Source organism: Somniosus microcephalus, chromosome 12 (genome assembly GCF_052327205.1).
Source record: "Somniosus microcephalus isolate GS21.2 chromosome 12, FLI_Smic_1.0, whole genome shotgun sequence".
In the NCBI taxonomy this organism is placed as follows: Eukaryota; Metazoa; Chordata; class Chondrichthyes; order Squaliformes; family Somniosidae; genus Somniosus; species Somniosus microcephalus.
The window spans coordinates 189,185,000-189,196,461 of record NC_140998.1 but is presented as its reverse complement, the minus strand read 5'-3'; the positions used below and the strand labels follow the sequence as shown (position 1 = coordinate 189,196,461).

Here is an 11,462-nt window from a genome sequence, read left to right as displayed (position 1 = left end):
ACTGTGACCCCTGGTTCTGGACTCCCCGAACATCGGGAACATCCTTCCTGCATCTAGTCTGTCTAGTCCTGTTAGAATTTTATAATTTTCAATTAGTTCCCCCTCTCATTCTTCTAAACTCCAGCGAATATAAGCCCAATCGACTCAATCTCTCCTCATACGTCATTCCTGCCATCCCAGGTATCAGTCTGGTGAGTCTTCGCTGCACTCTTTCCATGACAAGAACATCCTTCCTCAGATAAGGCGACCAAAACTGCACACAATACTCAAGGTGTGGTCTCACCAAGGCCCTGTACAACTGCAGCAAGACATCCTTGTTCCTGTACTCGAACCCTCTCGCTACGAAGGCCAACATACCATTTGCCTTCTTAACCGCCTGCTGCACCTGCATGCTTACCTTCAGCGACTGATGCACAAGGACACCCAGGTCTCATTGCACTTACCCATCTCCCAATCTATTGCCATTCAGATAATAATCTGCCTTCCTGTTTTTGCCACCAAAGTGGATAACCTTGCATTCATCCACATTATACTGCATCTGCCATGCATCTGCCCAATCACCCAACCTGTCCAAATCATACTGGAGTTTCTCGGCATCCTCCTCACAGCACACACGCCCACCCAGCTTTGTGTCATCTGCAAACTTGGAGATATTACATCTAGTTTCCTCGTCTACATCATTAATATATATTATGAATAGTTGGGGTCCTAGGACCGATCCTTGCGGTACCCCACTAGTCACTGCCTGCCACTCGGAAAAAGACCCATTTATTCCAACTCTTTGCTTCCTGTCTGCCAACCAGTTCTCTATCCAAGTCAGTACCTTGCCCCCAATCCCATGTGCCTTAACTTTACACGCTAATCTCTTATGCGGGACCTTATCGAAAGCCTTCTGAAAGTCCAAATACACTACGTCCACTGGTTCTCCCTTATCTATTCTACCAGTTACATCCTCAAAAAATTCCAGTAGATTAGTCAAGCATGATTTAGCTTTTGTAAATCCATGTTGACTTTGTCCGATCCTGTCACTGTTATCCAAGTGCTCTGCTATTACATCTGACTCTAGCATTTTCCCCACTACTGATGTCAGGCTTACTGGTCTATAATTCCCCATTTTCTCTCTACCACCTTTTTTGAAATGTGGGGTAACATTAGCTACCCTCCAATCCATGGGAACTGTCCCAGAAACTATAGAATTTTGGAAGATGACCAGCAATGCATCTACTATTTCTAGGGCCACTTCCTTAAGTACCCTAGGATGTAGATTATCAGACCCTGGGGATTTATCGGCCTTCAATCCCGTCAATTTCCCCAACACCATTTCCCTACAAATACTGATTTCATTCAGTTCCTCCCTCTCATTCGACCCGATGGCCTAGAAATTTACTATAGCCCCGTTTGGGGTGCCAGCCTCGCCAGGGCGCTAAAAGTAGCACCCCGGAAGCAGTCGCAGCCGTCCGCCGGAAATTCAGTTGGAGCGCCCCAGAGGGAAGCGCGGTGCTACTGGAGGCACCCCGCATCCCTCTTGGGGCGCTGCAACTGAATATCGCTGCGCAACGTGCCGCAGCGCCAGACACTGCAGCATGTTGCGCTGCGGTACTGCAGGCCTTCCCTTAAAGGGGAGGGGCCTTGTGCAGTGCGATCTGGGGCCCAGCTGGGCCCCCGAGGCCGGCAAAAGAGCCCGGCACCGAGGAGAAGTGCCGGGCTCTTGGAACGCAGTCGGCACTCCGCAGGGGGTGGGGGGGGGGTGCTCAGGAGGCCGGGGACGGCAGTGCGGAGAGGTGCTGGCAGGCGGCCAGCAACAAAAATGGCTGCCCCGCACCTCCTTTAATTAGCGCGATCTACCGCCGCAGGTAGGCCCCCCTGAACCGATTGCACATAGCGTCCGGCATTAAAGCAGGGGGCGCATCTAATATCGCGATCGGGGCATCAGTGGGGCGCTGCGCACACCGATGACGTCATCGGTAGTGGCGCAGCACTAACGGCTAGCGTCGCCATTAGCATCCCGCTGAATTTAGCGGGAGGCGTGGCCAGTGGCTGCCAACCCACTTAGCGCCCTCTTAAGGTGCTAACTGGTGGCGCAGCCCACTGAATTTCTAGGCCTATGTTCCTCGACATCTCTGGGAGGTTATTTGTGTCCTCCTTTGTGAAGACAGAACCAAAGTATGTATTTAATTGGTCTGCCATTTCTTTGTTCCCCATGATAAATTCCCCTGATTCTGACTGCAAGGGACCTACGCTTGACTTCACCAATCTTTTTCTCTCAAAGCACTTTACAGCCAATTAAGTTTGAACTGTAGACACTGTTGTAATGTGGGAAATGCGGCAGCCAATTTGCGCACAGCAAGTTCCCACAAACAGCAAGGTGATAATGACCAGATAATCTGTTTTTGTTATGTTGGTTGAGGGATAAATATTGTCAATACACTGGTGATAATTCCCCTACTCTTCTTCGAAATAGTGCCATGGGCTCTTTTACGTCCACCTGAGAGAGCAGACGGGGCCTCGGTTTAACGTCTCATCTGAAAGACGGCACCTCCGACAGTGTAGCACTCCCTCAGCATGGCACTCGAGTGTCAGCCTGGATTTATATGCTACAAGTCCCTGGAGTGGAACTTGAACCCTCAACCTTTTGACTCAGAGGTGAGTGTGTTCTTCTAGGTGGTAGAGGTGGTGGGTTTGGGAGGTGCTGCTGAAGAAGCCTTGGCGAGTTGCTGCAGTGCATCTTGTAGATGGTACACACTGCAGCCACGGTACGCCGGTGGTGGAGGGAGTGAATGTTCAAGGTGGCGGATGGGGTGCCAATCAAGTGGGCTACTTTGTCTTGGATGGTATTGAGCTTCTTGTGTGTTGTTGGAGCTGCACTCATTCAGGCAAGTGGGAGATGGGGGCGGGGGGGAAGGCTGTCTGACCGGGCAGGGTGGTTGGAGGTTGGAGTTCATGTGATGATATCTCCAGGAATACCTGCAACCAGAGTTAGCAGCCCAAGTGAGCTGGGGGCCAGTGATCAGTGTGGGACGGGGTCCGGGGGGGGCGGTGATCTGTGTGGGTCGGGGTCCGGGGTGGGTGATCAGTGTGGGACGGGGTCCAGGGCAGGGGGTCAGTGATCAGTGTGGGACGGGGTCTGGGGGGTCAGTGATCAGTGTGGGACGGGGTCCGGGGGGGGCGGTGATCAGTGTGGGTCGGGGTCCGGGGGGTGATCATTGTGGGACGGGGTCCGGGGAGTGATCAGTGTGGGACGGGGTCCGGGGGGGGTGATCAGTGTGGGATGGGGTCTGGGGGGGCGGTGATCACTGTGGGTCGGGGTCCGGGGGGGGGGCAGTGATCAGTGCGGGACGGGGTCCGGGGTGGGGTCAGTGATCACTGTGGGACGGGGTCCGGGGGGGCAGTGATCAGTGTGGGACGGGGTCCGGGGGGTCGGTGATCAGCGTGGGACGGGGACGGTGATGAATGGCGGACGGGATCAGGCCATTCCTGGGTCGCGCTGTGACGTGACGCTGGGATTGTGACGGTTGAATTCTCACCTTTGCTCCGGACTCTGATCCCCCCAGACTCCCGGCCCCTCGGAAGGATGCATCTCACCGCTGCCCTCTGGATCAGTCATGGGCGAGTTTACCGTCGGATGGGGCTGGGACCCCGGTCCCGGATCGATATGTTGCGGAACCTTGTGACAGCGTTGGTGCGACACGAGAGGATTGAAACCACCCTGGCCCGGGCTGATGAGATGAGGTTTTACGCTGAGAAGGTAATCACTTCCTCTCTTCGAACACCCCGTTTATCTTGTTCCTTCCTGCCGTCTGCCCAGGCTGTGTTACTCTGCTTTCCTCCGAATCAACAACGTGCATTTATATAGCACCTTTCACGACCACCGGTCGTCCCAAAGCGCTTTTCAGCCAATGAAGTACTTTTGAAGTGTTGTCACTGTTGTAATGTGGGAAACGCGGCAACTAATTTATGCACAGCAAGCTCCCACAAACTGCAATGTGACAATGACCAGATAATCTGTTTTAGTGATATTGATTGAACGGTAAATATTAACCAGGACACCGGGGATAACTCCACTGTCGGAGGTGCCGCCTTTCAGATGAGACGTTAAACCGAGGCCCCGTCTGCTCTCTCAGGTGGACGTAAAAGATCCCGCGGCACTAACTCGAAGAAGAGCAGGGAAGTTCTCCCCGGTGTCCTGGCCAATATTTATCCCTCAACCAACATCACTAGAAAACAGATTATCTGGTCATCATCTCATTGCTGTTTGTGGGAGCTTGCTGTGTACAAATTAGCTGCCGCGTTTCCTACATTACAACAGTGACCACACTTCAAAAGTACTTCATTGGCTGTAAATCACTTTGGGATGTTTGGTGGTCGTGAAAGGCGCTATATAAATGCAAGTCTTTCTTTTAAATGTACTGGGTCCAGTTCTGGACACACAGACATAAGGGAGATATTCGACTACTAGGGGCATCACAGAGTAGAGCCACGAGACCGATCCCCGGTGCCAGAGGGACTGAGTTGTGTGGAGAGACTTGGGCGATTCAACCTGGAAAAGAGGCTCCCTAAAAACTCCCTCCCAAACAGCACTGTGAGAGCACCTTCACCACACGGACTGCAGCGGTTCAAGAGGCACCTCACCGCCACCTTCTCAAGGGCAACTAGGGATGGGAAATAAATACTGGCCTTGCCAGCAATGCCCATATCCCATGAATGCATTTTTAAAAAAAAGTCCAGATCATCTGTTTTTAGTGATTATTGGTTGAGGGATAAATATTAGCCCAGGACACTTGGAATAACTTCTCCTGCTCTTTTTCCAATAGTGGCCGCAGGGTCTTTTATGTCTACCTGAGAAGGCAGACGAGGCCTCGGTTTAACGTCTTATTCGAATGATGGTACCTCCAACGGTGCCGCACTCCCTCAGTACTGCCACTCCAAGAGAGCAGCGCCCCCTCAGTGCTGCCCCTCCGACAGTGCAGCGCCCTCTCAGTGCTGCCCCTCCAACAGTGCGGCACTCCCTCAGTGCTGCCCCTCCGACAGTGCGGCGCTCCCTCAGTGCTGCCCCTCCGACAGTGCGGCACTCCCTCAGTACTGCTCCTCTGACAGTGTAGCGCTCCCTCAGTACTGCCCCTCCGACAGTGTAGCGCTCCCTCAGTACTGCCCCTCTGACAGTGCAGCGCTCCCTCAGTACTGCCCCTCCGACAGTGCGGCGCTCCCTCAGTACTGCCCCTCTGACAGTGCAGCGCTCCCTCAGTACTGCCCCTCCGACAGTGCGGTGCTCCCTCAGTACTGCCCCTCCGACCATGCAGCGCTCCCTCAGTACTGCCCCTCTGACATTGCGGCGCTCCCTCAGTACGGCCCCTCCAACAGTGCGGCGCTCCCTCAGTACTGCCCCTCCGACAGTGCAGTGCTCCCTCAGTACTGCCCCTCTGACTGTGCGGCGCACCCTCAGTACTGCAGTGGGCCTTTGGCGTAGCGGTAGCATCCCCGCCGCTGGGCCAGAAGGTGTAGGGTTTCGAACCCCGCTCCAGGCAGTCCCGGCAAGTGGAGTCGGAGCTCTGGCTCTAAATTCTGGGTTGACATCCAGCGGGATACTTGCGTCCGTGGGTAGCACCCACCCCCCCTCATATGGGTTGTGGGAGCCCATAAAACTCTTCCGCCATAGGACTAACCACCCTAATGGCTGGTATGAAGATGGTTACGGTCACTGAAGGAGCGTTAACGAGGCCAGAAACCCTTCCGCCACTTCATACAGTTCCCCAAAGGGAACAGTGTGAAGACACGTACGACGACGACCCTCAGTACTGCCCCTCTGACAGTGCGGCGCTCCCTCAGTACTGCACCTCCGACAGTGCAGCGCTCCCTCAGTACTGCCCCTCTGACAGTGCGGCGCTCCCTCAGTACTGCCCCTCCGACAGTGCGACGCTCCCTCAGTACTGCCCCTCTGACAGTGCGGCGCTCCCTCGGTACTGCCCCTCAGACAGTGCAGTGCTCCCTCAGTACTGCCCCTCTGACAGTGCGGCGCTCCCTCAGTACTGCCCCTCTGACAGTGCGGCGCTCCCTCAGTACTGGACCTCTGACAGTGTGGCGCTCCCTCAGTACTGCCCCTCTGAAAGTGCGGCGCTCCCTCAGTAGTGCCCCTCTGACAGTGCAGTGCTCCCTCAGTACTGCCCCTCCGACAGTGCGGCGCTCCCTCGGTATTGCCCCTCCGACAGTGCGGCGCTCCCTCATTACTGCGCTGGGAGTGTCGGCCTGGATTATGTACTGAAGTTTCTGGACTGAGGCTCGAACCGACCATCTGACTCGGAGGCGAGAGCGAGTGTTACCCACTGAGCCAGAGAGGTGACTTGAGATCCTGGGACTATTTGCACTGGAGCAGAGAAGGCTAAGAGGAGATTTAATAGGGTTTTTAAAAATGATAATGAGTTTTAATGGCGTGAATAGCGACAATAAATTTCCTGTGCTCGGGGAGTCAGTGACGTGAGCACATCAATTTAACGAGTGTTCTGAGAGGGATTAGTAGAAATTTCTGTACACAGGGGTGTGAAGCACGGAATGCTCCCATAGAATCTCACAGCACAGAAGGAGGCCATTCGGCCCCTCGTGCCTGTGCCGGCCCTTTGAAGAGCTCTCCAATTAGTTCCCACTCCCCCTGCTCTTTCCCCAGAGCCCTGCAAATATCTCCTGTTCAAGTATTTATCCAATTCTCTTTTGAAAGTTATTATTGAATCTGCTTCCATCGGCCTTTCGGGCAGCACATTCCAGATCACAACAACTCGCTGTGTAAAAAAAATAATCTCCTCATCTCCCCTCTGGTTCTTTTGCCAATTATCTTAACTCTGTGTCCTTTGGTTACCGACCCTCCTGCCAGTGGGAACAGTTTCTCTTCATTTACTCGATCAAAACCCCTCATGATTTTGAACGCTGCTCTTTACGAGAATGATTCCAGGGATGAGGGGCTTCAGTTATGTGGAGAGACTGGAGGAGCTGGGATTGTTCTCCTTAGAGCAGAGAAGGTTAAGGGGAAGATTGTATTCAAAAATCATAAATGGTTTTGAGAGTAAATGAGGAGAAACTGTGTCCAGTGGTAGAAGGGTCGGTAACCAGAGGACACAGATTTAAGGTGATTGGTTAAAGAACCAGAGGGGAGATGAGATTTTTTTTTACACAGCGAGTTGTTGTTGTAGTGTCCGCGTACCAATAACACATGGACTGCAGGAGAACGGCAATAAGAGGTGTTTACTGAACAGAGGGTATGCTGGAACTGAAAGTACAGAAGCCTGCTAGGGCTTTATATACAGGTGTGGTCACTACCAGTACTACAGTATAAAAGCAGTTCTCTCTTAAAGGTACATACACAACAATTGTGATCTGGAATGTGCTGCCCGAAAGGCCGGTGGAAGCAGATTCAATAATAACTTTCAAAAGGGAATTGGATAAATACTTGAAAAGGAAACATTTTCCGGGCTCCGGGAAAAGAGCAGGGGAGTGGGTCCAAAGAGCCAGCACAGGCACGATGGGCCGAATGGCCTCCTCCTGCGCTGTATCATTCTATGATTCTGTTAAATCTGCCCAAAACCTTCTCTGCTCGAAGAACAATCCCAGCGTCTCCAATCCCCCACGTCACTGAATCCATGGGGAGGAGGTTGAGGCTGAGACCGTGGCCTCTATGAAAGGGAGAATTTGGGATCAATATTTGTCGATGGAGAGAGCGGGGCAGTGGGATGGGCTTGGGGATTGCTCGCGTACAGAAGGAGGGCAGGATCGAGGGGCCGACTGGCCTCTGTCTGTGCTGGGAAGGAGCCTGCGGGTTTGACTGATCGGCCCTTGCTTTCCAGCTGGTGGATTACGGCAAGCGAGGGGACATGGACGAGAAAGCCATGAAGATGGCCGACTTCTGGCTGACGGTCAGTATCTCTGGCGCGGGGCGGGGTGGGGGGTGCCCACGGGATCTTCGAGGTCGGCCTGTGTCGCGAGCGTCACTCCGCCATGCCCACGATCTCGCCGCGCTGTCCATCACAAAGAGCCTTGGCTACTTGCATTTCTATAGCGCCTTTCACTACCTCAGGACTTCCCACAGCACCTTACAGCCAATGAAGTACTTTTTTTTTTGAAGTGTAGTCACTGTTGTAATGTAGGCAACCCGGCAGCCAATTTGTGCACAGCAAGCTCCCACATACAAGTGTGATCATCACCAGATGTTGGTTGAGGGATAAATATTGGTCACAGGACAGTGGGGAGAACTCCCCTGCTCCTCTTTGAAATAGTGGCTGCGGATCTTTTGCATTCACTTGAGAGGGCAGACGGAGCCTCGTGTTTAACCTCTCATCTGAAAGGTGACACCTCTGACAGTGAATCGCTCTGACAGTGCGGCACTCCCTCAGTACTGCCCCGCCGACAGTGCGGCGCTCCCTCAGTACTGCCCCTCCGACAGTGCGGCACTCCCTCAGTACTGCCCCTCCGACAGTGCGGCGCTCCCTCAGTACTGCCCCTCCGACAGTGCGGCGCTCCCTCAGTACTGCCCCTCCGACAGTGCGGCGCTCCCTCAGCACTACCCCTCTGACAGTGTGGCGCTCCCTCAGTACTGCCCCTCCGACAGTGCGGCACTCCCTCAGTACTGCCCCTCCGACAGTGCGGCGCTCCCTCAGCACTACCCCTCCGACAGTGTGGCGCTCCCTCAGCACTGCCCCTCCAACAGTGTGGCACTCCCTCAGCACTGCCCCTCCGACAGTGTGGCGTTCCCTCAGTACTGCCCCTCCGACAGTGCGATGCTCCCTCAGCACTGCCCCTCCGACAGTGCAGCACTCCCTCAGTACTGCCCCTCCGACAGTGCGATGCTTCCTCAGTACTGCCCCTCCGACAGTGCAATGCTCCCTCAGCACTGCCCCTACGACAATGCGGCGCTCCCTCAGTACGGCCCCTCTGACAGTGCGGCGCTCCCTCAGTACTGCCCCTCCGACAGTGCGATGCTCCCTCAGTACTGCCCCTCCGACAGTGCGGCGCTCCCTCAGTACTGCCCCTCCGACAGAGCAATGCTCCCTCAGTACAGCCCCTCTGACAATGCGGCACACCCTCAGTACGGCCCCTTTGACAGTGCAGCGCTCCCTCAGTACTGCCACTTTGACAGTGCGGCGCTCCCTCAGTACTGCCCCTCTGCCAGTGCGGCGCTCCCTCAGTACTGCCCCTCCAACAGTGCGGCGCTCCCTCAGTACTGCCCCTCCGACAGTGCGGCGCTCCCTCAGTACTGCCCCTCCGACAGTACAGCGCTCCCTCAGTACTGCACTGGGAGTGTCGGCCTGGTTTATGGGCTCAAGTCTCTGGAGTGGGGCTCGAACCCATGACCTTCTGACTCGGAGGCGAGAGTGAGCTGTAACTGAGAAGGGAGAGTTCTTATTGGGCCCGGTTGAAGGGAGGGGAGGGGAAGAGTGGAATATTTCTGGGAATAAACCTCTTTTTCTGTTTCTGTCAGGTGAAAGATCTCATCCCGAAGCTCTTCAAGGTCCTGGCTCCGCGATTCCAGGACCACCGGGGGAGTTCCATGTGGATGATGCAGATTCCCACCCGGGAGAACTTGGACCGGGCCAAGATGGCGGTCATCGAGTACCGGCGCAACCCGCTGCCGCCCCTCCTCGCGCGGTGGCAAGGGGCCAACGAGAAGACCCTGCTCAACCAGCTGCTGAAGGGGTACAGGGAGGAGGGGGCCTGGGGCAGGGCCTCGGGCTCAGGCGAGTCCCAGGCTTCGAGTGCGGCCTAGCTGGGAGCTGGACCGGCGGAGAGCAAGGAAGCGATGTGTGATCGATCACCCGCCCCTCCCCCTCCCACCCCCGGGGGACGACCTTCTGCTATTGGCCCGCCTGGGAACAAATCTGGGGGCGGATTCCCGTAGTCACACTGGAATGACGGCCTCCTGGGAATCGCCGACAGCCTCGGGCCTGAATCTGCGCAGCCCGACATCTTTTCCATCGACATATCATCCATCCAATTACATAGGTTATAAGCATTAATGTTATTAGTACTATACATCCATTAAGCAGATCTTTCTCCCAAGCCTTCGCTCGTTCGTAGCAATAGTCCGTCTGCTCGATGGGAATCTGCCCAGGAGGTTTCTGTAACAATTACCATCGAACAGCATACATTACTACTTTATCAAGGTCATGTATATTTCTTCCATTTCCTTCTTTCTTTTTTGTTTTCTACGTTTTTTACAGGCGGCACATGCTGCTATTCCCATTCCTATCACCAAAACCAATTGTACTATAACTAGTATGTGCGACGTAATGCTGTCCCATGGGTGCATGTTGACATTCATCCCCCAATCCCACAGCTTCTTATACCATGGGACCTCCTGTAGTTCTACTTCTATGTCCCTTTCTAGTTCCCCAAGGTTCCTTTGCAACATTACGTATTGTTTCACCATTTTACTTAAGCCCTCTTTTATCTCTTGCAGATCCCCTTGCAGGCAGAGTATTGGAGCCCCCACCGGATCTTCATAATTGACCAATTCGTCCCTTAAACTATCTGTCACATTTAGTTTCATTTCCTCCCTTGAGTGTACATACACCAATCTGCTGTGTCCAATTGTCACAGGGATCTTTGGTGTAAAGCAAAAGTTGGGCATTGTGATTACACATACAAGGTTACTATATTAGTACTCAGTCTCTGTGGTGGCTATACAATACTCCCCTCTGTCTCTATATCCCGAGCGGGTGTGATGGTGATCGACATGTGATAATTCTAACATGCACCCCTCTGTCTTATTATAGCCGCACTCATCCTTAGTGCCTTCTCCTACCGGATGTGGGCATATCTTAAGCGTACCTTTCCCATGGCATCCGTTTAGGGAGACTCCTCTTATAGTATCATTCTTCCTGATGGCATAGGTATCAATTGGATAGTATTGGAGGTATGTCTCACCCCTCACTATGCCTATGTTTGTTACCTGGTACTGTGGGTATGGAGTCGTGTCTAGTCTCACCACTGGTATCATGAGTACCATGCCTATCATTGCTGTCACTTCTGCTTTGCATTTTTGTATCACTGGATATACTCTGGTCATCCCCTTGAGGGTACAGGCACTCAGAGGGTCTGGATTCTGGCTCAGGCCATAGAGCTGTGTGCTGTTAATCCAGTCTGGTCCCTCACCTCGTTGTATCTGTGCCAGATTGTGTTTTAACTATCCGGTGGTCCATTGGCCATAGGCATGGCACAAGCCTCTCCCTACCCCATCTTTTGCCTGTTCCTCATCTCTATGGTTTAGTTTGTTGATAGTGCCAGCATGGTTTCTATAACTTTGATTCCCTCGAGTAATTTCCTTATCGTATGTTCTCCCAACTCTGATTCTTGTTGCAGCAAACCAGTTTCTTTCTCTAAAACCTGTTGTATTACCCTTTGTAATTGTTCCACACTACTCTGGACTCCTTGTATATCCAGGGCATGAATGAATGACGTCCCCGTATTTATTCCCGTGAGTACAT

At 53.6% G+C, this 11,462-nt stretch overlaps 1 protein-coding gene across 2 annotated transcripts; it reads left to right on the top strand.

Moving 5' to 3' along the window:
• The first annotated feature begins 1,616 nt into the window (after window positions 1–1,616).
• On the top strand, window positions 1,617–10,051 carry LOC147109784 (large ribosomal subunit protein bL17m-like). Of its 2 annotated transcripts, none has more exons than XM_086003885.1 (4): window positions 1,617–1,626; window positions 3,552–3,745; window positions 7,827–7,895; window positions 9,458–10,051. In XM_086003885.1, the coding sequence occupies exons 2-4, from the start codon at window positions 3,572–3,574 to the stop codon at window positions 9,740–9,742; spliced, it is 528 nt and encodes a 175-aa protein (XP_085860011.1). In that variant the 5' UTR covers window positions 1,617–1,626; window positions 3,552–3,571; the 3' UTR covers window positions 9,743–10,051. The 2 variants fall into 2 exon arrangements, with proteins under 2 accessions (XP_085860011.1, XP_085860010.1); XM_086003884.1 differs by lacking the exon at window positions 1,617–1,626 and adding an exon at window positions 2,468–2,643 and having other exon boundaries at window positions 9,458–10,049.
• The last annotated feature ends 1,411 nt before the right edge of the window (window positions 10,052–11,462 follow it).